The sequence below is a fragment of the Salmo salar genome, unplaced genomic scaffold (assembly GCF_905237065.1).
Source record: "Salmo salar unplaced genomic scaffold, Ssal_v3.1, whole genome shotgun sequence".
NCBI lineage: Eukaryota > Metazoa > Chordata > Actinopteri > Salmoniformes > Salmonidae > Salmo > Salmo salar.
In genome coordinates this window covers 81858-109058 of record NW_025549156.1, presented here as the reverse complement: position 1 = coordinate 109058, position 27201 = coordinate 81858, and the positions used below count along the sequence as shown (strand labels likewise).

General features: G+C 42.4%; 1 protein-coding gene across 2 annotated transcripts; it reads left to right on the top strand.

The window, feature by feature from the left end:
• On the top strand, window positions 1-26195 carry LOC106594467 (NACHT, LRR and PYD domains-containing protein 12-like). 2 transcript variants are annotated; one of them, XM_045713051.1, is made up of 20 exons: window positions 1-179; window positions 1804-2126; window positions 9770-9936; window positions 10040-11837; window positions 11921-12094; window positions 12374-12547; window positions 12626-12799; window positions 14767-14940; window positions 15109-15282; window positions 17884-17930; window positions 18067-18622; window positions 20707-20753; window positions 21379-21416; window positions 22143-22207; window positions 22340-22554; window positions 22741-22997; window positions 23239-23373; window positions 23501-23633; window positions 23715-23744; window positions 24238-26195. In XM_045713051.1, the coding sequence occupies exons 2-20, from the start codon at window positions 1831-1833 to the stop codon at window positions 24618-24620; spliced, it is 5037 nt and encodes a 1678-aa protein (XP_045569007.1). In that variant the 5' UTR covers window positions 1-179; window positions 1804-1830; the 3' UTR covers window positions 24621-26195. The 2 variants fall into 2 exon arrangements, with proteins under 2 accessions (XP_045569007.1, XP_045569006.1); XM_045713050.1 differs by having other exon boundaries at window positions 24220-26195.
• The last annotated feature ends 1006 nt before the right edge of the window (window positions 26196-27201 follow it).

The following is a 27201-nucleotide window of genomic DNA, read 5'->3' as shown; positions in this document are numbered from 1 at the left end:
CAATATGAATTTATGGGCTGAACACCTGCATGAAGTGTATGAAGACTTTATATGACATAAATATCAACATATAATATAAAAAACCTATACGTGTTGAACGCGTCGACTGTGTTGAAATGGGAAGTAGCCAACATTTTATAAGGAAGTAGAGAAATAACGGCCGAAGAAACATGTTTGAGGTTTGTAGCCTTTTACAATTTAAAATAGAAAAGTGTTTGAGAAGTTAGACTATTGTAGAGAGAGGTGATTTAGGGGGTTAAACATCCGCAGAATTGTAAAGTTATTACAATACTGATTTCAACTTTCAAGAATAATCATTTTAGGCTTTTATGTTGATTTATATTGATTAGCCTAATTAATATGTGATGTTATAGGCTATGAGGTAGTGAGTTGTTGTTATAGGTGATTGATTGCACATTATCGTGATTTGCTATCCGATGATCCCCAACACAGTCGACACTTTGCGTTGTTTCAATTCCTGAAAGAAGACGTGCGTCGGAATTGTGTAAATCTGTCGCTAAAGAAACTAGTCCGTCTCGTCAAGTCGGTCAAGTAAAAGTGACATGCAACAAATGGCACATAAACGATGTAAATGTTGACTAAATCAGGGTTTCCAAAAGTCAGTTCAGCTCTGAATTATTATTATTATTGCACAATCAAACGGACTTGCCAGACAAACCAATGTGTCAATTTTTGGACATTTTCTTGCATAACAAAGCAATGCGTGTCACCTTGTAGGCTACTACTAAACCAGAACAAGAAACGATGGTGTGTAGGCTGTATTCTCTTAAAGGGTAAGGAAGAAATATCTGTCAGCTGTTTTAACTTAAGCTCCCGAGTAGCGCAGCGGTCTAAGACACTGCATCAATACATAGCCGGGTTCGATCGCGGGCTGTAACTGTCCGTGATCCGGAGACCCATAGGGCGGCGCACAATTTGGCCCAGCGTCGTCTGGGTTTGGGGACTTAATGTTTCATAAATATGAACATATAATATAAAACTATACGTGTTGAACGCGTCGACTGTGTTGAAATGGGAAGTAGCCAACATTGTATAAGGAAGTAGAGAAATAACAGCCGAAGAAACATGTTTGAGGTTTGTAGCCTTTTACAATTTATTATAGAAAAGTGTTTGAGAACTTAGACTAATTTGAAAGTCGTTGTCGTTCCAAAACGCAACGGTTTGGTACGGTGTGCACTAAGTAGTACACCCCAGCTCATGCACAATCAAACGGACTTGCCAGACAAACCAATGTGTCCATTTTTGGACATTTTCTTGCATAACAAAGCAATGCGTGTCACCTTGTAGGCTACTATTAAACCAGAACTTAGACTATTGTAGAGAGAGGTGATTTAGGGGGATAAACATCCGCAGAATTGTAAAGTTATTACAATACTGATTTCAACTTTCAAGAATAATAATTTTAGGCTTTTATGTTGATTTATATTGATTAGCCTAATTAATATTTTATGTTATAGGCTATGAGGTATAGAGTTGTTATAGGCGATTGATTGCACATTATAATGTCTACTACCATCTTTCAATGTAAAGTAGATGTCTATAATGTATTTTAGTTGTGTGTGGAGCCCATGTAGACAGCTGTTGTTATGGACTGAGGGGATCCAACAAGGGAGACTAGCTAATGGAGATCCAGGTCAAAGTAATAACAGATTGGACTGTAAATGTTTAAATGCAACATGAAGTCTCTGTTTAAACTCTGACCACAGACCGTAAAAGTGTTGTCATTGTTATTGGTTCTTCAATGTTCAGAAATATTGACTGTTCTGTTATTTCTTATTGTAGCTGTGTGAGCTGTGACTTACATCTAAAATGAGTCTCTCTGGGGAGAGAGAGGAGGAGACCACTGCCTCTAAAACAAGTCTCTCTGGGGAGAGAGAGGAGGGGACCACTGCCTCTAAAATGAGTCTCTCTGGGGAGAGAGAGGAGGAGACCACTGCCTCTAAAATGAGTCTCTCTGGGGAGAGAGAGGAGGAGACCACTGCCTCTAAAATGAGTCTCTCTGGGGAGAGAGAGGAGGAGACCACTGCCTCTAAAATAAGTCTCTCTGGGGAGAGAGAGGAGGGGACCACTGCCTCTAAAATGACTCAAGACACCAGTTCTAAGAGGTAAGCGATTAATTGTAAATATATACAGTTCTCTTAAAGCTAGATTCCTTAACGGTGAAACCATCCGTTTGGGATGTTACAACAACAAAGATGTTACTACAAACAACGAACACAGTTTTCTTTCCCTCTCGGACATCGTTGCACACGCTGCCGGATGCTCTTCTCCCTCCGGTGTCAACAAATCACTGTTCATCAGATATGAGGAGTTAGAGAGTCAAATGTGGTCAACTCTGAATCAGTAGCGGTGTGTGGGTAAAATCACTGGGGGAGGCAGCCATATTAAAACCCATGTGTTGTGATCATTTCATTGTGTGCTCTATAACCTGTTAATTCATATGCCTTGACACCGTGATATATAGGACTAAAGGCCTAGACAATAATACACCGTGATATATAGGACTAAAGGCTGAGACAATAAGACACAGTGATATATAGGACTAAAGGCTGAGACAATAAGACACAGTGATATATAGGACTAAAGGCCTAGACAATAAGACACAGTGATATATAGGACTAAAGCCTGAGACAATAAGACACAGTGATATATAGGACTAAAAGCTGAGACAATAAGACACTGTGATATATAGGACTAAAGGCTTAGACAATAAGACACAGTGATATATAGGACTAAAGGCTGAGACAATAAGACACCGTGATATATAGGACTAAAGGTCTAGACAATAAGACACAGTTATATATAGGACTAAAGGCTGAGACAATAAGACACTGTGGCAGAATAAATTCAACCACAACTTTGTTTTATCACAAAACCGGATAGAAACCTCTGTCCAGTGAAGTCCACAAAGCATATTGCATGTAACAAACAGTTACATGACCTACAGCATGGTCAAGTTAATGTTTCTGACATTTTCTGACCACTGAACAACTATTGATTTAGAACCACAGAGAGTTACAGCAAGTCACAAAGAAAACAGGATCTGCCTCCACTGTTCCAACACCAGTTCAACCAAAAATAATTTAGTCCAATCAACATAAGCTAAATATGATGTGGCTGTGTGTGTGGAAGTAGAAAGATAATGTTGACTCACCCTACTTGTAAAGAAACACAAATGCCATCCTCCTGTCTTTCATGTTGACAAAACAGTCTGTCACCCTGTCACACAGTACCCACTTTAATGAATGAATGGTTGGATCAGAATCGCCGTTATAATCATTAGCCATTAAGGAGAATTAAGTAAAACCACAAGTCCAAATCCCTCTCTCCATCCATGGCTAATTTAGGAAAGGGCAAGATTTACCTAGCTGGCAAGCAAGCCACAATGAGGTAATTTTTGTATACTTTTTTTGTCAAGGAATGCCAGATGCTCTCTGGCTTCCCTTGTCTTCAATGCTACAGAGTACACAGTGGCAGAATACCTGACCACCGCGACTGACCCAAAATTAAGGAAAGCTTTGACTATGTACAGAGTCAGTGAGCATGGCCTTGCTATTGAGAGGCTGCCATAGGCAGACCTGGCTCTCAAGTGAAAACAGGCTTTGTGCACACTGCCCACAAAATGAGGTGGAAACTGAGCTGCCCTTCCTAACCTGTCAAATGTATAACCATATTAGAGACACATATTTCCCTCAGATTACAAAGACCCACAAAGAATTCCAAAACAAATCCAATTTTGATGAACTCTCATATCTACTGGGTGAAATACCAGTGTGCCATCACAGCAGCACGATTTGTGACCTGTTGCTACAAGAAAAGGGCAACCAGTGAAGAACAAACACCATTGTAAATACAACCCATTGTCACACCCTGACCAGTAAAAGGGGTTATTTGTCATTGTAGTTTGGTCAGGGCGTGGCAGGGGGTGTTTGTTTTGTGTGTTTTGGTGTTTTTGGTTTAGGTTCTATGTTTTCTATTTCTATGTTTAAATCTAGTTTTCTATTTCTATGTTGGTTTTTGGCAATGACCTCCAATTAGAGGCAGCTGGTTGTCGTTGTCTCTAATTGGAGGCCATATTTAGTTGTGTTTGTTTCACTTGTGTTTTGTGGGTGGTTATTTTCTGTATAGCCTGGGAGCCTTATGGAACTGTTTTCGTCTTTTGTTTAAGTGCTTTCTTTAAATAAATTAAGAAGAAGAGCACTTTACCCGCTGCGCCTTGGTCCAATCCTTACGACGCCCATGACACCCATATTCATGTTTATTTATTTTCCCTTTTGTACATTAACCATTTGTACATCGTTATAACACTGTACATAGCCATAATATGACATTTAAAATGTCCATTCCTTTGAAACGTGTGAGTGTAATGTTTACTGTAAATTTTTTATTGATTATTTCACTTTTGTTTATTATCTTTTTCACTTGCTTTGGCAATGTAAACATATGTTTCCCATGCCAATAAAGCCCCTTGAATTGAATAGAATAGATGTCCTACATGTTTAGAGACAGAGGGGGCGCTGTTTCACTCACTCAGATGCCTTCTCCTCTGAGATACATTCAGCCTCTTGTGAATTGAAGGAACATTATGAAAAGCAGAGAGGCGTAAGATGAATGGTTTTATTCTTTGTATTTTTTTTCTATTGGTCAATTTTTTGGGGAAGCCTGGCATCCATGAATACATGCCACTGCTCTGAGTTCAACTCGAGATACCCAGTACCACGAGTGTCTCATCTTTTAGCCAGGTACATCTCTATGGCAACGAATCCTTCAGAATTAACCTAAGTGTTACACTACGAAGCAAGCTATAGCTACATCTACTCAGGCATTTATAAAGCTAGCCAGCTTCAGTTAGCCAGCTTCAGTTAGCCAGCCTCAGTTAGCCAGCTTCCGTTAGCCAGCTTCAGTTAGCCCGCTTCAGTTAGCCAGCTTCAGTTAGCGTCACATTCCAGGTCAGGCTTCATCCATACTACGACGGTGGAAATTGCTCACCCGCCTGTCGCTATTAAAGCCAATTTCTGCTTGATCTGGCAATGTGGTATACGGTTCAGAGGATCAGCCAGAAGAGGACTGGCCACCCCTCATAGCCTGGTTCCTCTCTAGGTTTCTTCCTAGGTTCTGGCCTTTCTAGGGAGTTTTTCCTAGCCACCGTGCTTCTACACCTGCATTGCTGTTTGGGGTTTTAGGCTGGGTTTTTGTACAGCACTTTGAGATATCAGCTGATGTAAGAAGGGCTTTATAAATAAATTTGATTTGATCAGTTAAGCAATTGTGGAGCCTCCAGAGGCTTGGAGGCCAAATTGAGCTTTGTACGGCGATGCCATGCACCTCCCAAATTTTGCAACAATGTGGAGGGCTCCGTATAGCTCCACATTGACATGATTGGTTGATGGTAGGTGAGGGCGGGAGGTTTAAACTTCCTGATCAACAGCTCTGCTCTACTCAGCAAAGTGAAGAAGTATGAATGCCCTGACTTCTGGTCAATGCAGTCGGCAGATTGATCATGCAGAGCCTTTTCACTCTAGCAGGCTTTTAACTGCTCGTGAATGAGGCACATTGCTAGTCGAACACTGAACACTTTGTTGAGATCATGCTGAAATATCAAATCCATGAGTGTAACGGCCGTCGTCAGAATTAAACCAAGGTGCAGCGGAGGATGTGTTCATGATTAGAATTTTAATTGACTGAACGAACACAATACAAAACGAAACAAAAACGACCAGAAACAGTTCTGTCTGGAAAACACACTTACAGAATACAATCACCCACTAAAACCCAAAGGAAAAACAGGCTACTTATGTGTGACTCCCAATCAGCAACAACAAACTACAGCTGTGCCTGATTGGGAGCCACACACGGCCCAAAACAAAGAAATACAAAAACATAGAAAAATGAACATAGAACGCCCACCCAATGTAACACCCTGGCCTAACCAAAATAAAGAACAAAAACCCCTCTCTATGGACAGGGCGTTACAATGAGGCAGTAACAAATGTTCATTTGGGCCGAAATCACAATCAAAGAAAAGTTATCTTGCAAGTTCAGCAGACTATGTTGTGAAATAGGTTTTTAGAAGTTCCTCCTTTATTTTATTACTTAGCGTTAATGCCGACTTAGGATGCTTTGCTTTCATAAGCACACCAATCTGTTTAACAGCTTGTTGCATTGTGGCTGTAAACATATCATCCATAGAAGGTTTTGGTAGGCTGTCATTATAAATAAGAATTTGTTATTTTTTTATTTATTTTTTTATTTCACCTTTATTTAACCAGGTAGGCTAGTTGAGAACAAGTTCTCATTTACAACTGCGACCTGGCCAAGATAAAGCAAAGCAGATCGACACATACAACAACACAGTTACACATGGAATAAACAAACATACAGTAGAAAAAGGCTATATAGTGTGTGCAAATGAGGTAGGATAACAGAGTTAAGGCAATAAATAGGCCATGGTGGCGAAGTAATTAAAATATAGCAATTAAACACTGGAATGGTAGATTTGCAGAAGATGAATGTGCAAGTAGAGATACTGGGGTGCAAAAGGAGCAAGATAAATAAATAAATAAATACAGTATGGGGATGAGGTAGTTGGATGGGCTATTTACAGGTGGGCTATGTGCAGGTGCAGTGATATGTGAGCTGCTCTGACAGCTGGTGCTTAAAGCTAGTGAGGGAGATATGTGTCTCCAGCTTCAGTGATTTTTGCAGTTCGTTCCAGTCATTGGCAGCAGAGAACTGGAAGGAAAGGCGGCCAAAGGAGGAATTGGCTTTGAGGGTGACCAGTGAGATATACTTGCTGGAGCGCGTGCTATGGGTGGGTTCTGCTATTGTGACCAGTGAGCTGAGATAAGGCGGGGCTTTACCTAGCAAAGACTTATAGATGACCTGGAGCCAGTGGGTTTGGCGACGAGTATGAAGCGAGGGCCAGCCAACGAGAGTGTACAGGTCGCAGTGGTGGGTAGTATATGGGGCTTTGGTGACAAAACGGATGGCACTGTGATAGACTGCATCCAATTTGTTGAGTAGAGTGTTGGAGGCTATTTTGTAAATGACATCGCCAAAGTCGAGGATCGGTAGGATGGTCAGTTTTATGAGGGTATGTTTGGCAGCATGAGTGAAGGATGCTTTGTTGCGAAATAGGAAGCCGATTCTAGATTTAATTTTGGATTGGAGATGCTTAATGTGAGTCTGGAAGGAGAGTTTACAGTCTAACCAGACACCTAGGTATTTGTAGTTGTCCACGTATTCTAAGTCAGAACCGTCCAGAGTACTGATGCTGGATGGGCGGGCAGGTGCGGGCAGCGATTGGTTGAAGAGCATGCATTTAGTTTTACTTGCATTTAAGAGCAGTTCGAGGCCACGGAAGGAGTGTTGTATGGCATTGAATCTCGTCTGGAGGTTAGTTAACACAGGGTCCAAAGAGGGGCCAGAAGTATACAGAATGGTGTCGTCTGCATAGAGGTGGATCAGAGACTCACCAGCAGCAAGAGCGACATCATTGATGTATACAGAGAAGAGAGTCGGCCTGAGAATTTAACCCTGTGGCACCCCCATAGAGACTGCCAGAGGTCCGGACAACAGGCCCTCCGATTTGACACACTGAACTCTATCAGAGAAGTAGTTGGTGAACCAGGCAAGGCAGTCATTTGAGAAACCAAGGCTGTTGAGTCTGCCGATAAGAATGTGGTGATTGACAGAGTCGAAAGCCTTGGCCAGGTCGATGAATACGGCTGCACATTAATGTCTCTTATCGATGGCAGTTATTATATCGTTTAGGACCACGAGCGTGGCTGAGGTGCACCCATGACCAGCACCCATGACTAGATTGCATAGCGGAGAAGGTATAGCGGGATTCAAAATGGTCGGTAATCTGTTTGTTAACTTGGCTTTCGAAGACCTTAGAAAGGCAGGGTAGGATATAATAGATATAGGTCTGTAGCAGTTTGGGTCTAGAGTGTCACCCCCTTTGAAGAGGGCGATGTTCGCGGCAGCTTTCCAATCTCTGGGAATCTCAGATGATATGAAAGAGAGGTTGAACAGGCTAGTAATAGGGGTTGCAACAATTTCGGCAGATAATTTTAGAAAGAGAGGGTCCAGATTGTCTAGCTCAGCTGATTTGTAGGGGTCCAGATTTTGCAGCTCTTTCAGAACATCAGCTATCTGGATTTGGGTGAAGGAGAAATGGGGGAGGCTTGGGCGAGTTGCTGTGGGGGGGTGCAGTGCAGTTGGCCGGGGTAGCGGTAGCCAGGTGGAAAGCATGGCCATTGACCGCAGACCCATTACCGATGCAGGCAATAAGGCAGTGATCGCTGAGATCTTGGTTGAAAACAGCAGAGGTGTATTTGGAGGGCAAGTTGTTTAGGATGATATCTATGAGGGTGCCCGTGTTTACAGATTTGGGGTTGCAACTGGTAGGTTCATTGATAATTTGTGTGAGATTGAGGGCATCAAGCTTAGATTGTAGGATGGCCGGGGTGTTAAGCATGTCCCAGTTTGGTCACCTAGCAGCACGAACTCTGAAGATAGATGGGGGGCAATCAGTTCACATATGGTGTCCAGAGCACAGCTGGGGCAGAGGGTGGTCTATAGCAAGCGGCAACAGTGAGAGACTTGTTTCTGGAAAGGTGGATTTTTAAAAGTAGGAACTCGAATTGTTTGGGTACAGACCTGGATAGTAAGACAGAACTCTGCAGGCTATCTCTGCAGTAGATTGCAGCACCGCTGACGTGCCTGACTTGCCTAGTTAAATAAAGGTTAAATACAAAAATAAAGGCTCTGCATGGTCAATCTGACGTCTGCATTTGCCCTGCAGCATTTTACGGTGATACGGCCTTTGTAGAAGTCAGGGCATTCATACTTCCTGTTCTTTGAGGAGCAGTGCAGAGCTGTTGTCAAGGAAGTGATTTTGTGTTTAAACAGGACATCCCGCCCCCACCTACTGTCAACCAATCATGTCAATGCAGAGCTATATGATTAATCCAATCTTTAAATCGGTCATCTTCCTCAAATGAAGGGGAGGATGACCCAATCTGTGTGAGAGGAATGGTATCTGATTTCATTGGTCCTCAACTAGTGGCTCAGACACTTCATTCAGGATAAGTGGAGTTAGCTCTGAGTTAACCTGCCTAAATGAAGAGTTCGGGGTTCGACTAGCCATGTGCAACACACAGTTATAAGCCTACTAGACTTAGCAGCGGACGTATACACCATCATAGTATGGATGAAGCCGGACCTGGAATGTGAAGCTAACTGAAGATAGCTAGCTAACAGAAGCTGGCTAGCTAACTGAAGATGGCAAGCTAACTGAAGCTGGCTAGCTAACTGAAGATGGCTAGCTAACTGAAGCTGGCTAGCTAACTGAAGATGGCTAGCTAACTGAAGATGGCTAGCTAACTGAAGATGGCTAGCTAACTGAAGATGGATAGCTAACTGAAGATGGCTAGCTAACTGAAGATGGCTAGCTAACTGAAGATGGATAGCTAACTGAAGATGGATAGCTAACTGAAGATGGCTAGCTAACTGAAGATGGATAGCTAACTGAAGATGGCTAGCTAACTGAAGATGGATAGCTAACTGAAGATGGCTAGCTTTATAAAAGACAGAGTAGAAACCACTCAGTGCTGCTGTTTTCCCAAATGTGGATTCATTTAAAAAGAAACATCAGTAATTATACAGTAGAAGGTCCATTATACAGTTGTTAAAATGAAGTTGATGAGATATTGATGAGGTGATCTCTCCCTGTTTTGTTCAGTGTCCAGAAGCCCAGTGCAGAGTCCCCTACAACCAGCCCGCTATCAATGAAGAGTGATCAGCCACCTGCTTTCAGCCAGGAACCACTACCAGATGACAATAAGGAAGTGGAGACTTTGGACAGTGAGGATGCATTAAAGATCACACACAACCTTCTGGACAGAAGAAGTAAGACTGTATTTCATACAATATTACAAAGAACGGTACAAAGGCCCTTATAAAACACACACACACAAACTAATGAGTCCCAACTCTCGTTGTTTTCCTACAGGTCAAACTCTGCTGACAGTCCAACAAGACATTAAGGCTAAACTGAAACACAAGTATCAACACATATCTGAAGGAATTGGACACCATGGAAACCAAAGTCTGTTAAAGGACATCTACACAGAGCTCTACATCACAGAGGGTGGAAGTGGAGGGTTCAATAATGAACATGAGGTTAGACAGATAGAGATGGCATCCAAGAAACAAACCACACAAGAGACGCCAATCAAATGCAACGACATCTTCAAGCCTTTACCTGAACAAGACAAACCTATCAGAACTGTGCTGACAAAAGGAATCGCTGGCATTGGAAAAACAGTCTCTGTGCAGAAGGTCATCCTTGACTGGGCAGAGGGAAAAGCAAATCAGGACGTTCATTTCATGTTTCCTCTTCCTTTCCGTGATCTGAACCTGAAAAAGGACCAATACAATCTGATGCAACTTCTTTCCCACTACTTCCCAGAGCTGAAAGAGATTGACAGCATTGAAGATGGTGAAACCAAAACTGTTTTCATTTTTGATGGTCTGGATGAGTGTCGACTTCCTCTAGACTTTAAAAACAATGAGAAGTGCTGTGATGTCACGAAGCCAACCTCAGTGGACGTGCTGCTGACAAACCTCCTCGAGGGGAATCTGCTTCCCTCTGCTCTCGCCTGGATAACCTCACGGCCTGCAGCAGCCAATCAGATCCCTCCTGAGTGTGTTGACCAGGTGACAGAGGTACGAGGGTTCAATGATCCACAGAAAGAGGAGTACTTCAGGAAGAAAATCACAGATCAGAATCTGGCCAATGAAATCATCAAACACATGAAGACATCAAGGAGCCTCCACATCATGTGCCACATGCCGGTCTTCTGTTGGATATCAGCCACTGTCCTTGAGATGATGCTGAAAGAGGCAGAGAAGGATGAAGTCCCCAAAACTCTGACCCAGATGTACTCACACTTCATGCTCATCCAAACCATTGTGAAGAACAGGAAGTACAACAAAGCCACAGAGACAAACCCAAAAGAACTGTCTCAGTCAGACAAAGAGATGATCCTGAAACTTGCAAAGCTGGCTTTCCAACAGCTGCAGAAGGGCAACCTGATCTTCTATGAGGAGGACCTGAGAGAGTGTGGCCTTGATGTCACAAAGGCATCAGAGTACTCAGCATTGTGTACAGAGATCTTTAAAGAAGAATCTGGGCTGTACCAAGAGAATGTCTACAGCTTTGTGCATCTGAGCATTCAGGAGTTTCTAGCAGCAGTGCATGCTTTAGAATCATGTCTGGACAAGAAGGAAAATGTTTTCTCCCCCACTAGTGATGAAGAGAAGCAGTCAATACAGTTGTCTGACTTACACAGGAGAGCAGTGGACCAGGCCTTGAAGAGTGAGAATGGACACCTGGACCTGTTCCTCCGCTTCCTTCTGGGTCTCTCACTGGAGTCCAATCAGAATCTGTTACGAGGCCTTCTGACACAGACAGGAAGTACAACACAGACCAATGAGGAAACAGTTGAGAGAACAGTCAGGTACCTTTCATACAAGATCAAGGAGGAATCCTCACCAGAAAGGATCATCAACTTGTTCCACTGTCTGAATGAACTTGGTGCCAACTCTCTAGTTGAAGACATGCAGACCTCCCTGCGATCAGGAACTCTTTCAGAAACAGAGCTAAAACCTGACCAATGTTCAGCCTTGGCCTACCTGTTACTGATGTCAGAGGAGGTGCTGGAGGAGTTTGACCTGAAGACATACAACACATCAGAGGAAGGTTATCAGAGGTTGCTGCCGGTAGTGAAAACCTGCAAGAGAGCACTGTAAGTTCTGTTATTGAGTTGATGTATACAGTATCATTATAATGAAGGATTTGTATATCTAACAGATTATCTCCTCTCTCCAGACTGGATGGCTGTAAACTCACATATAAATCATATGAGACTCTGGCCTCAGCTCTGCAGACACCAAACTCCCCCCTGAGAGAACTGGACCTCAGCAACAATGACCTGGGAGACAGAGGAGTGAAGCTGCTCTGTGTTGGACTAACCAGTCCACTCTGCAACATACAGACACTAGTGTGAGTTAACTATCTTCAGTATCCACTGTCTTTATAGTGTTTATATATTTCTAGTTTTTACGTGTTACAATGTTTTTAACATTATTTGAACATCTTGGTAAATATGCAGAAACATACATGAAATGTGATAAATATATGAAACTAAGGTTAAATATCTTGCGTGAGTTAGTATGTTTTTAACATAGTCTAGTCATGTCCTTCTGTTATTGTCTTAATGCATCTCATTATTCTTAAAGCTTTGCATATTTAACAGTGTATCGACATATCTCCTCTCTCCAGACTGGATGGGTGTAAACTCACATATGAATCCTTTGAGACTCTGGCCTCAGCTCTGCAGACACCAAACTCCCCCCTGAGAGAACTGGACCTCAGCAACAATGACCTGGGAGACAGAGGAGTGGAGCTGCTCTGTGTTGGACTAACCAGTCCACTCCGCAACATACAGACACTAGTGTGAGTTAATATCTTCAGTATGAGTTATTATGTGGATGTTTTAAACATGTGTTAATCATGTGCTCTTCTGCCCTCTAGTCTAGGTCAGTGTGGTCTGACAGAGGGTTGCTGTTCAGATCTGGCCTCAGTCCTGAGTTCACCCAACTCACAACTGAAACAACTGGAGCTGATAGACAATGACCTGCAGGACTCAGGAGTTACACTGCTGTCTGCTGGACTGGAGGATCCAGACTGTAAACTACACACACTGGGGTAAGTACAGCTGTTTCAGTCAGGTCTCTACTGAGCTGAGTTACACTAATGTCTGCTGGACTGGAGGATCCAGACTGTAAACTACACACACTGGGATAAGTACAGCTGTTTCAGTCAGGTCTGTACTGAGCTGAGTTACACTGCTGTCTGCTGGACTGGAGGATCCAGACTGTAAACTACACACACTGGGGTAAGTACAGCTGTTTCAGTCAGGTCTGTACTGAGCTGAGTTACACTGTTGTCTGCTGTACTGAAGGATCCAGACTGTAAACTACACACACTGAGGTGAGTGTTTGAGTGTGTGTTGCTAGTGTTCAAGTATGTCCTCTACAGTATGTACTTTAAAGTACTTCCTAAGTCATTTTTTGGGGGTATCTGTACTTTACTTTACTATTTATATTTGACAACTTTTAGTTTTACTTCACTACATTCCTAAAGAAAATGATGTACTATTTACTCCATACATTTTCCCTGACATCCAAAACTACTCGTTACATTTTAATGCTTAGCTCGACAGGAAAATGGTCCAATTCACACACTTATCAAGAGAACATCCCTGGTCATCCCTACTGCCTCTGATCTGGAGGACTCACTAAACAGAGAACATCCCTGGTCATCCCTACTGCCTCTGATCTGGAGGACTCACTAAACAGAGAACATCCCTGGTCATCCCTACTGCCTCTGATCTGGAGGACTCACTAAACAGAGAACATCCCAGGTCATCCCTACTGCCCCTGATCTGGAGGACACACTAAACAGAGAACATACCTGGTCATCCCTACTGCCTCTGATCTGGAGGACTCACTAAACAGAGAACATCCCTGGTCATCCCTACTGCCTCTGATCTGGAGGACACACTAAACAGAGAACATCCCTGGTCGTACTGCCTCTGATCTGGAGGACAGACTAAACAGAGAACATCCCTGGTCGTCCCTACTGCCTCTGATCTGGAGGACTCACTAAACAGAGAACATCCCAGGTCATCCCTACTGCCCCTGATCTGGAGGACACACTAAACAGAGAACATACCTGGTCATCCCTACTGCCTCTGATCTGGAGGACTCACTAAACAGAGAACATCCCTGGTCATCCCTACTGCCTCTGATCTGGAGGACACACTAAACAGAGAACATCCCTGGTCGTACTGCCTCTGATCTGGAGGACAGACTAAACAGAGAACATCCCTGGTCGTCCCTACTGCCTCTGATCTTGAGGACACACTAAACACACATGCTTCGTTTGTAAATGATGTCTGAATGATGGAGTGTGCCCCTGGCTCTCCGTAAATAAATAAAATAAACTAGAAATGTTGCCATCTGGTTTGCTTGATATAAGGAATTTAAAATGATTTGTACTTTTACTTGTAATACTTAAGTACATTTCATCAATTCTGTAACGGTCGTCGGGAACACAGGACCAAAACGCAGTGGGAATATGAATGCTCATCTTTTTAATTTGAAGAAAGTGAACACTTACAAAAATAAACAAAACAACGACTACACAGTTCCATAAGGCAAAGTAGCTATACGGAAAACATCTACCCACAAAACCCAAAGGAAAAACAGGCTGCCTAAGTATGACTCCCAATCAGCAACAACGATGTACAGCTGTTCCTGATTGGGAGCCATACCTGGCCGAAACAAAGCAATCCCAAACATAGAACCACAGACATAGAATGCACACCCAAATCACACCCTGACCAAACCTAATTAGAGACATAAAAAGGCTCTCTCAGGTCAGGGCATGACAAATTCCATTTACTTTTGATACTTAAGTATATTTAAAACCAAATACTTCAAGACTTTCACTCAAATAGTATTTTACTGGGTGACTTACACTTTTTCTTGAGTCATTTTCTATTAAGGTATCTGTACTTTTACACAAGTATGAAAATTGAGTACTTTTTCCACCACTGGTCCTCTACTCCCCTCAGTCAAGCGTTCAAGTTTGTTCTCTACTCCCTCTAGTCTAGGTCAGTGTGGTCTGACGGAGGGTTGCTGTTCAGATCTGGCCTCAGTCCTGAGTTCACCCAACTCACAACTGAAACAACTGGAGCTGAGAGACAATGACCTGCAGGACTCAGGAGTTACACTGCTGTCTGCTGGACTGGAGGATCCAGACTGTAAACTACACACACTGGGGTAAGTACAGCTGTTTCAGTCAGGTCGGTAATAAGCTTAGTCAAACAAATACTCTGAGCATTTGATGTTTCATGACAATGTTTGTGTCATGGACAAATGTATGGGTGTCCTACAAGATGATTGACACCAGGACACCAACCTAGACAGCTGTTGTGTGTCTCTCTGTAGGCTGTCTGGCTGTCTGGTCACAGAGGAGGGCTGTGCTGCTCTGTCTTCAGCTCTGAGGTCAAACCCCTCCCACCTGAAAGAGCTGGACCTGAGCTACAATCACCCAGGAGACTCTGCAGGGGGACTGCTTTCAGCTGCTCTGGTGGATCCCCCATATAAACTGATGAAGCTGAAGTAAGTCAGAATAGATGTCCTAATAGTGTGAGCAGTGGTTGTCTCATATGTAGTGTAGTAGGTTCAGTAACATGAGGACATGATGGTAGAATTAAGGGGAAGTTTACTCAGCAGGCTGAGCACTCCAACACAGCATACATCATCACCACATGAATACTCTTCTTCTGCATCTCTGATATCCTGTTGGAATTGTACTCTGTTCTGTATGCAGTAGGTAGGATAGAATACCTGTATGTCTCTAGTAATGAATTGTACTCCGTTCTGTATGCAATAGGTAGGATAGAATACCTGTATGTGTCTAGTAATGAATTGTACTCCGTTCTGTATGCAGTAGGTAGGATAGAATTGATATGAGAATTTTGTTCTCAGGGTTCTTAAACTGAACTTCAATTAGACTACTCAGCCTGCACCGCAGAGTTTGTAAGATTCTGGTTAATAGAACAGACAGAGGCCCCAGCTTACAATTATCAGAAATGTTTATTCACGAGAGCTCTGAATATCATACAATGTACACAACCTTTTATTCCTGACATTTGGTCATACCATATGTCCTACCCCTTACAAATGCCTCTCCTCTTCTTTAACCCTGTCAATGCTTATTTACAAGTCTTCTCCATCACATACATTGCTTATCATATCCTGCCCCATGTTACATAATCTACTGCAAGCCTAAAGGTTTCTCCCCTCCCTGGGTGGGGAGACCTTCTTCCTGTTATCAGTTTCACAGTGGTCACAAGTTGTCTGCTGTCTGGTAACAGTTCCCCTTTTCCCTTGAATGTCTTGCTTACATTGTTAATCATTAAGCTTAAACTTTTCCGACACACACACATTAGTACATTTATCTTATAATCACTCGGTTATACCTTTTCAGGGGGAAATCATTTAGTCAAACCTTTAACCTGTTATGGATAGGGGGCAGTATTTTCACGGCCGGGAAAAAAACATACCCGATTTAATCTGTTTATTACTCCTGCCCAGACACTAGAATATGCATATAATTGTTTGATTTGGATAGAAAACACCCTACAGTTTCTAAAACTGTTTGAATGGTGTATGTGAGTATAACAGAACTCATATGGCAGGCCAAAACTTGAGAAGAATCCAAACAGGAAGTGCCCTCTCTGACCATTTCTTGGCCTTCTATAGCCTCTTTATCGAAAACAGAGGATCTCTGCTGTAACGTGACAATTTCTAAGGCTCCCATAGGCTCTCAGAAGGAGCCAGAACGTGGAATGAGATCTCTGCAGTCCCTGGCCAAAAAACAGTAGGGGATTTGGAAAGTGGTTGATCTGAGAACAATGAGATGGGTGTGCGCATGCACGTGAAGAGTCCATTTTGCATTTTCAGTGTTTGAACGAAAACGACGTCTCCCGGTCGGAAAATTATCGCTATTTTACGAGAAAAAAATCGCATAAAAATTGATTTTAAACAGCGTTTGACATGTTTCGAAGTACGGTAATGGAATATTTTGAAATCTTTTGTCACGATACGCGCTGGCGCGTCACCCTTCGGATAGTGTCTTGAACGCACGAACAAAACGCCGCTATTTGGATATAACTATGGATTATTTGGAACCAAAACAACATTGGCTGTAAACTAGAAGTCCTGGGAGTGCATTCTGACGAAGAACAGCAAAGGTAATCCAATTTTTCTTATAGTAAATCTGAGTTTGGTGAGTACCAAACTTGGTGGGTGTCAAAATAGCTAGCCTGTGATGGCCGGGCTATCTACTCAGAATATTGCAAAATGTGCTTTCACCGAAAAGCTATTTTAAAAGCGGACACCGCGATTGCATAAAGGAGGTCTGTATCTATAATTCTTAAAATAATTGTTATGTTTTTTTGTGAACGTTTATCATGAGTAATTTAGTAAATTCACCGGAAGTGTTCGGTGGGAATGCTAGTTCTGAACGTCACATGCTAATGTAAAAAGCTGTTTTTTGATATAATTATGAAATTGATTGAACAAAACATGCATGTATTGTATAACATAATGTCCTAGGAGTGTCATCTGATGAAGATCATCAAAGGTTAGTGCTGCATTTAGCTGTGGTTTTGGTTTTTGTGACATTATATGCTAGCTTGAAAAATAGGTGTCTGATTATGTCTGGCTGGGTACTCTCCTGACATAATATAATGTTTTGCTTTAGTTGTAAAGCCTTTTTGAAATCAGACAGTGTGGTTAGATAAAGGAGAGTCTTGTCTTTAAAATGGTGTAAAATAGTCATATGTTTGAAAAATTGAAGTTTTCGGATTTTCGAGGAGTTTGTAATTCGCGCCACGCTCTATCATTGGATATTGGGGAGGCGTTCCGCTAGCGGAACATCTAGATGTAAGAAGTTAATCAGACAATTTTCCATTACAAGAATACCTGTATGTCTCTAGTAATGAATTGTACTCCGTTCTGTATGCAGTAGGTAGGATAGAATACCTGTATGTCTCTAGTAATGAATTGTACTCTGTTCTGTATGCAGTAGGTAGGATAGAATACCTGTTTGTCTCTAGTAATGAACTTGGATAGTGCACCAGAACACAACAATATGGTTTAAATGTTGACTGCTTTATTAGGTCTTTGTCAGTCAATAACCTGTTTCTCCTACAGTGTGGATCATGGTGGAGAGTGCAGGCTGAAATCAGGGCTGAGGAAATGTAAGTCTCTTCAATCCTAATTAACTGCATATTCAGAACTATAGTAACATAGTAACTAATCAATACTTGTTCTGTAACTACAAAACAACATTTTATATGAAGATGTGGTTTGATTAAACTCTCCTTTTGTCTACAGATGCCTGTCATCTCACCCTGGACCCAAATACAGTAAACCCAAACCTGATACTGTCTGAGGGGAACAGTAAGGTGACACGGGTGGAAGAGATGCAGCATTATGAAGACCATCCAGACAGATTTGACTGTAGCCCCCATGTTCTCTGCAGAGAAGGCTTATCTGGGTGTCCTTATTACTGGGAGGTGGAGATGGATGATGGCATGATTGACATTGGTGTGGTGTACAAAGGAATGAAGAGGAAGGGACGGGGGAGAGACAGTTTGATTGGAGCCAATAGGAAGTCCTGGTGTTTAGTGTGCTCTTATAGTGGTTCCACATTTTACCATGATGAAGTCTGGAGATCCATCTCTGGTCCTGTTCCTAACAGAGTTGGAGTGTATCTGGACTGGCCAGCTGGTACTTTGTCCTTCTATTGTGTGTCCTCCTCTGGTACACTGACACACCTTTACACAGAACACACCACGTTTACTGAACCCCTCTATCCTGGGTTTGGGGTTTACTCCTCCTCAGTGACCTCAGTGACCCTGTGTCAGATTGATGACCAACACATTCAAAGGTGAGTCATAGCAGTGTTTTATATCATAGCAGTGTTTTATATTCCTCTGGAATCATTACTATAATTTGATTATTGTTGATGTGTTTTATTAACCCCCTGAAGTCGATTGGCCCAGTGGTGTGTCAATCTAAGTAACATAATAAAATAATCCCCATCGGGCTCCCGAGTGCTTGAGGCATCACTACAGATCCGGGTTCGATCCCGGGCTGTGCCGAAGCCGGGCGGACCAGTAGACCCGTGAGGCGGCCATAATTGTCCCAGCGTTGTCTGGGTTAGGGGAGGGTTTGGCTGGCTGGGATGTCCTTGTCCCATCACGCTCTAGCGACTCCTTGTGGTGGCTGAGCGCATGAACGCTGACTTCGGTCGCCAGCTGTACGGTGTTTCCTCTGACAAATTGGGGCGGCTGGCTTCCGGGTTAAACAGGCAGTGTGTCGAGAAGCAGTGGTACGGCTGGCTTCCGGGTTAAGCAGGCATTGTGTCAAGAAGCTGTCAAGGCTTTCGGAAGGATCGGACCAATACGCAGCGTGATCGTAGTTCCACATCTTTTATTAAATAGTGAAAGTAATGCTATAAACAATAAACTTGGAATACAAAATAAGAAAGCCGTGACGCAGAGCAGGCGTACACTACTCACAAAATATAATCACCCACAAACACCAGTGACACAAACATCAACTTAAATATGGCCTCCAATTAGAGACAACGACAACCGGCTTCCTCTAATTGGAGGTCATGCCAACCAAAACTAATCTAGAAATACAAAAAACTAGAAACTAAACATAGAAATACAAAAACAGACAAACACCCCCTGTCACGCCCTGACCTACTCTACCATAGAAAATAACAACTTACTATGGTCAGGACGTGACAGAAGCAGTAGTGCGGCTGGCTTCCGGGTTAAACAGGCAGTGTGTCAAGAAGCAGTGGTGCGGCTGGCTAGCTCTCGACCTTCGCCACTCGCGATTCCGTACTGTAACTACCAATTGGATATTATGAAATTGGGGAGAGAAATGGGTAAAAAGTACATCTGTGTTTTAATCCACTGCATCCACAGTGAAAAGTGGCAGAGCTAGTCAGTTAGATTAGTAGTAGTTAGATTAGTAGTAGTTAGATTAGTAGTAGAAATGGAAGGTGGCATAGCTAGTCAGTTAGATTAGTAGTAGTTAAATTAGTAGTACTTAGATTAGTAGTAGTTAGATTAGTAGTAGAGGTGAAAGGTGGCAGAGCTAGTCAGTTAGATTAGTAGTAGTTAGATTAGTAGGGTGTTTTGTCAGGGGACTCATCTGAAGTCAGAACCATCGATGTGCCAACTTCTGTTTGTAGCGTCCGAACCGGTTTGGCTACAAAATCATCTGACCCCACAATGGAAAGGGGAGATTCTCACGAACACAATGGTGTTCTTGTCACGCCCTGACCTGAGAGAGTCATTTTTCTCTGTTTGGTTAGGTCAGGGTGTGACATGGGGTGGGCATTCTATGTGTTGTATGTCTATGTTGTTTTTTCTTTATTGGCCGAGTATGGTTTCCAATCAGAGGCAGCTGTCTTTCGTTGTCTCTGATTGGGAATCATACTTAGGCAGCCTTTTCCCCACCTGTGTTTGTGGGTTATTATTCTTTCCGTGTGTGTACGCCACAGTTGCGTTACGTTTCTTGCTGTTTACCTAATTGTTAATTGTTTTGTTTCGGTTTTCTTCAAATAAAGATGTGGAATTACCGGCACGCTGCGCCTTGGCTCATATATGACAGGGAGTTTGAAGATAGAGAACGTGACAGTTCTCCATGTGAAGCTAGTATTGTCACTAACCCCCAAAAGAGGTTAAATACTGGATGTGTAAAAAATATTTCCTAAACTTTCTTATATCTCATACACTTCAAAACTTTACATGACTGTATTCTAGGAATGTGTTATTCAATGTGTTTTGATTAGTAGTGTGTTCTGTTGGACCTACAGACAGTTAGATTAGTAGTAGTGGTGTGTTTTAATGTGTTCTGTTGGACCTACAGACAGACTGTATGTATGCTAAATAAAGCCTTTATAAGTTGTATTTAGTTTAATCACTGACTATTCTTCTGCTTTACCAACAGCAGAGACCATGGTGGAGAGAGTTGTATCAAGCCTGGACCTGAGACATGTGAGTGTTAACTGATAATTGTTTTTAAATCAATATGATTAAAGTGTTCATTATTCTTGATTCCCAGGCAAGGAACACAATCATCATCTATTTGGTCAAAACAAACTTAAAGGTAGAGTCAGCGATATGACGTTGATGCACAAAGTAAACAGCATAGTGGGTCAATTTCTACAACAACTAAGAGCATTGTAGCGCAAGGCTAAACTTCTCCACTGTTTTGGTCCCGTGGCTACCACTCTGTAAGAGAGTGAAGAGAACCCTTGCACATGGGCAGATACTGTGTGTGACTGTGTGAGAGAGAAGTCAGGCATCTTGCTCATCACAATATCTGTGGTGCTGCTCGTACATCATCATTTAGCTGACTCTACCTTTAAGCTCTCATCCTAGGATCTACCAGAAATCAGGCCCCCAACATCTACAAAACATGGACCAGAACGATGTTGTTTCCTGCTTCCACAAACATTAATTAATATAACACTAATGTCAGATTATGGTATGCTAATGAGTGTACATTCTGAGACTGTTGATCACTTATATTCATTTTTATTACAAGTCTAATTAATCATTATTAATTCATTATTGCATGAGATTGTCCATTTTAAATAACAACTACTTTTGACTTCAGGGATTCCTCAGAGCTGTAAGACTTGTGACCATGTTGAGGTAAGTCATAATGTAAATTCTTACTTTTACATACCTGCAGGAGTCAGGCACAGTCTCAAAGCCAGTTGTGTACTGACCAACCATTCATACTGGGATATAGACAGTCCTGTGTTCTGCTTTAGTAATATAAACACAGTCTCAAAGCCAGGTGTGTACTGACCAACCATTCATACTGGGTTATAGACAGTCCTGTGTTCTGCTTTAGTAATATAAACACAGTCTCAAAGCCAGGTGTGTACTGACCAACCATTCATACTGGGATATAGACAGTCCTGTGTTCTGCTTTAGTAATATAAACACAGTCTCAAAGCCAGGTGTGTACTGACCAACCATTCATACTGGGATATAGACAGTCCTGTGTTCTGCTTTAGTAATATAAACACAGTCTCAAAGCCAGGTGTGTACTGACCAACCATTCATACTGGGATATAGACAGTCCTGTGTTCTGCTTGTAGTCATGCAGGATTTTAGCTGTTGTCATATTTTGTCATTAGACAGTTTAATTGATAAATCACCAGCATTCCATGTAACATTGAATAAATACATTAGATTAGTTACTTTGGTTAATGGGCCAGTTTCCCAGACACAGATTAAGTCTAGTCCTGGACCTTATAGAACTTTCTATTGAAACTTCCATTGAGCATGCTTTTTAGTCCAGCACTAGACTCAATCTGTGTCCTGGAAACAGGCCCCATATGTATTACTGACATGCTTGTCCTTGTTCAGGACTCCACACACTGGCTTCAGATTGAACCCTTGACTTCCACTGTCCAGGGAGTGACAATGTTCAGGTAAAATAGCTACTTTTAACATTTCATTCCACTTGCTAGTGTATTTCCCCATTACCTTTGGGAATAGTCTTCTAATCCAACCTCTCCATTTGACCATTGACCCTCTCTACCATATCTTGTTGTTGCCCTCAGACACAGGACACCCAAAGGGAGTTATGAGTGCACAGTGTCTGGGCTCCGCTGGCTGTGTGAGAGAGATGTCATTCTGAAGTATCACTTCAGGAACTGGGAACCCTACAGTCACCTTCTGAAAGACATGCTGTACACACAAGGTGGTCCATTGCTGGACATCACTATGGAGTTAGGTGAACTGGAGGAAGTTCATCTGCCACACTGTGTCTGTTTAGGTAAAACCATATAGAAATAGTATTCAGAAAGACATTTCCATGTAACTGAGTTTCACTTCCTGAATTAATTAATTAACTATTCTGGGAGTTTGAGTTTACTGTGATCTGGTACTGCATATTCTTTGTGTTTTAGTTGGATGAATAATACAATATTTGTCTCTGTCTCCTTTTTATTGTGTTGTTCAGGAACCAACCCTTCCCTGAGGAATGAGATGAAGATTCTTCATGTTGAGGAACATGGAGTGTCTTTAGAGGAAGTGCATGAGGTCACCAGATTCCATGCTAAGATTCTCCATCCCAAGTTCTCACTTATCTCTGTTATACTGAGATTACTTTCTTTGAACGTAGATGTCCACTGTGACGTGGTTCTCTATATGGCAGTAAAAAGGTCAACAGTCATTTCAAGGCTGTACCTGCTCCTCAGAAACTCCAGTCAGAAAGAGGTGAGGCACTTTCATTGAAGTGACAACAGTATGTTGAAACTTACTGAAGGAAATCTGATAGTTTGTTGAAAATCTCTAGATTACAAAGACAACATGCAGCTCTGTGAGAAATCTATTTCTGTTGTAACATTCATTAATACAATAAAAACTATGACTAACATTGGTTTCTCAGTGAGCTGCAAGTTGTGTGAATTACGAGACCACATTGTTCTGACTGACTACTACGCTGCTCATTTTGTAGGCTGTTCAGGAACGGGAGAAAAATCAGGTGTCCAAAGGATTTTCAGAATTCGTCCTGTCAAGTCCAAACGGGTCCTTAAAGCTGAACAGTTGGTTTGCACTCAAGAATCCCCACTCCACTTCCATTAATCCAGAGGTGCAGTTTTATCAGGCTGAGGACATGAATCTGTCATATTGTATATGAATAACTGGAATATCATTCTATTTCACTATTTCTCTCTCTCTCTGTTGTCTCAATCGTTGCACCATATGGCCTTCTACAGAAGATTCAGCTGTTACCTGCAGACACCACACCAAGCTGTTGTAAGATGATTATGAGAAACACAGGGGTTGACATTGAGATGGAGTTAATCGGTGATGATGAGAGGACTGTATGGAGAGAGATGGTACCAATAGGTAGGAGAATATGTCAATCATAACTGTTATTTTCTGACCGATGCTATTTAGAGTGGTATAACCTATTTTTGTTTCTTTCAGATGAATTCATCACTGAAACCCATTCAACCAGTAAGTAAACATGAGAGATACAAACCAATGACTTGAGGGTCAGTCAACATGGTTTACTGTAGGACCTGGACAAGTCCTGATTATAAAAGACTGTCTTCAAGAACAATGACATCTCCTCCAGGACTTGATGTAGATTAGCCTGGTTCTGAATGACCCAATGACATCTCCTCCAGGACTTGATGTAGATGAGCCTGGTTCTGAATGACCCAATGACATCTCCTCCAGGACTTGATGTAGATTAGCCTGGTTCTGAATGCTCCAGACTGTTTTTCTGTGAAACTGAATATGAATGAAACAGTAGTGGTGTGATGTGTTCATTGATGCAGGTCGTTATTGTTATAGAATATGTTCTTAGTGCAAAGATTCAATAATACAATTTAGACTTTTATTGTAGGTCACTTTGAAAGAAGTCTGTTTCTAAATGTCTGAAATGTGAATGAACAAATGTAGTTATTTTGTAACCTGACTCTCTCAGGTGTTGTGTTGTGGGCAGGAGGTCCGACTGAGAGCAGTCTGACTGGTTCTCCAGAGCAGCAGCTGCGTTCTGTAAGGACAGAGTTTGTGAAACGAGTATCAGGACCTGTCCTGGATGGTCTGCTGGATGGACTCCTGCAACAAACAGTCATCAACCAGGAGGAAATGGAGTCAGTGAGGGTGATAGCTGAGAGGGCAGAGAAGGCACGAGTCATCATCGACATGGTGTTGAGAAAAGGAAATGAGTCAAGTTCCAGGATGATCAACCTTCTTGGGGAGCTGGACCCCTGTCTTTGGTCACAGCCTCAGATCAACAGTTGTAGTCAACCCCTGGGTGTGGGGAGACAAGGCAGAATAGACAGGCAGGATGGTTCAACATGTTCTTGCTGTCTGTTGCTTTAATTCAGGCTCCCAAAAATGTACAGAAAATGTCAATCAAACATGACCACTATAATAGCAATAAACTTACAGAAGGACCAACCACACAGCCTCTCTCCTTCTGCAGCCTCCTGGAAGTGTGGATCTTCTAGCAGGAGGGTCAGTCAGTCCTCCACTAGGTACCTAGCTGGACCCCTATCTAGCAGGAGGGTCAGTCAGTCCTCCACTAGGTACCTAGCTGGACCCCTATCTAGCAGGAGGGTCAGTCAGTCCTCCACTAGGTACCTAGCTGGACTACTATCTAGCAGGAAGGTCAGTCAGTCCTACACACATTCAACATAAATGTATTTGATGAATATATTGTACAGTGTTGACCTGTTAGAGTTTCATGAGAGAGGCTGAATATCAACACAACCACCTCAGTCTATCAGCAGCTTTCCTGTTAGAGGTTCATGAGAGAGACTGAATATCAACACAACCACCTCAGTCTATCAGCAGTTTTCTCAGTGAGAGCCTCACGTCTGGAACACATTGACCATTGAAGAACATATAAGGAGCTGTGTAACCTGTCACTCCTTTACCAATGACTTGAGAGTGGCTGAAGGACATATACGGAGCTGTGTAACCTGTCACTCCTTTACCAATGACTTGAGAGTGGCTGAAGGACATATAAGGAGCTGTGTAACCTGTCACTCCTTTACCAATATCTTGAAAGTGGCTGAAGGACAATCAGACCCCATCTATACACAATGATTTACTAAATGTTTTTTAATGTTGTATTTTTTATGTTTATCTACCTGCCCAGGGACTACAGTTGAAAACTAACTAGCTGGCTAAATCTGGCACATTTAAAGAAATGTCGATTGATGTGCAGTATCCCAGTCAAATACATGTAATACATTCTGTGTGTGTATATCTATGTATGTTAGTAGGTCTCTGATTACTGTTAGTTCAATGTAACATCATATACTATACATTATAATCAGTCTGTTTTGGGTTCTGCAGAATCATTGTATATCATTGGTTACCCATCCTATCATGTTACCACACAGATGTGACTGTCTAGCTCAGCAGTTCCCAACCTTTTCCATTCTGGAGACCATCAAATCACTGTTAAAAGCTCTTGAGGACCACCATTCACGGAGTCGCTGATATTTTTCCACATCAAATATATTGCCGTTCAAATTCTGTCAATACATGTGAATGTAACAAGGCCTGTAATGGTCTATTATTATCAAACTATTTGCATTATGAAAAGGAATGTAAAATTGCTTATAATACCATTAATACTCCTAACTGTTATTATTTTTGAATAATAAAATACTACAATCTAAAAATAATTGTGGACCAGCTGCACCACCCCCAGGGACCACAGGTTGTGAACCACTTGTCTAGAGTCCTTCTGCCAAACCTGGTTGTTGTGTCACACTGCCCCCTCCTGGTTACACTGCAAAACATCACCTAATTAAAACAAAGGAAATAAAAAAATAACAGCACTTTTACTAGTTAGAATGTTAACTTATAGGCTGAATACTGGTATTAAGTGTTTGAAGACTTTACATGACATAAATATCAACAAATAAACCTGTAGGTGTTGAATCCGCCCACTGTGTTGAAACAGGAAGTCCATTTATAAGGAAGTAGTTGAGGAAAGGGTTTCTTTCTTATTATACGTTGACATTTATTAACAGCATTAATAGTAATGATAACTAGATAGCTGTCATGGTAACAGCAGTAATACAAATAACAAAACATTATTTATAATGCTTCTATTCATAATAACAATAATAATAACTATTAATAGTATTATTATAATAATAATACATTTAGAGTTTATTAGTCACATGGACAAGGGCAGGGTAAGAGTCTGTTGGGGGCAGGATGAGAGTCTGTTGGGTGGTGGGCAGGGTAAGAGTCTGTTGGGTGGTGGGGGCAGGGTAAGAGTGTTGGGTGGTGGGGGCAGGGTAAGAGTCTGTTGGGTGGGGAGGGAAGGGTAAGAGTCTGTTGGGTGGTGGGGGCAGGGTAAGAGTCTGTTGGGTGGTGGGGGCAGGGTAAGATTCTGTTGGGTGGGGAGGGAAGGGTAAGAGTCTGTTGGGTGGTGGGCAGGGTAAGAGTCTGTTGGGTGGTGGGGGCAGGGTAAGAGTCTGTTGGGTGGTGGTGGGGCAGGGTAAGAGTCTGTTGGGTGGTGGGGCAGGGTAAGAGTCTGTTGGGTGGTGGGGGCAGGGTAAGACTCTGTTGGGTGGTGGGGGCAGGATATACGTCTGTTGGGTGGGGAGGGTAGGGTAAGAGTCTGTTGGGTGGTGGGGACAAGGTAAGAGTCTGTTGGGTTGTGGGTGCAGGGTAAGAGTCTGTTGGGTGGTGGGGACAAGGTAAGAGTCTGTTGGGTGGTGGGGGCAGGGTAAGAGTCTGTTGGGGGGCAGGGTAAGAGTCTGTCAGGTGGTGGGGGCAGGGTAAGAATCTGTTGGGGGGCAGGGTAAGAGTCTGTTGGATGATGGGGGCAGGGTAAGAGTCTGTTGTGGAATGTCCATAGGGGGAGCAGCAGGAGGGGCAGGATAAGAGTCTGTCAGCAGGAAGTGAGAAGTGAATGAAACAGTAATAAAGTAAT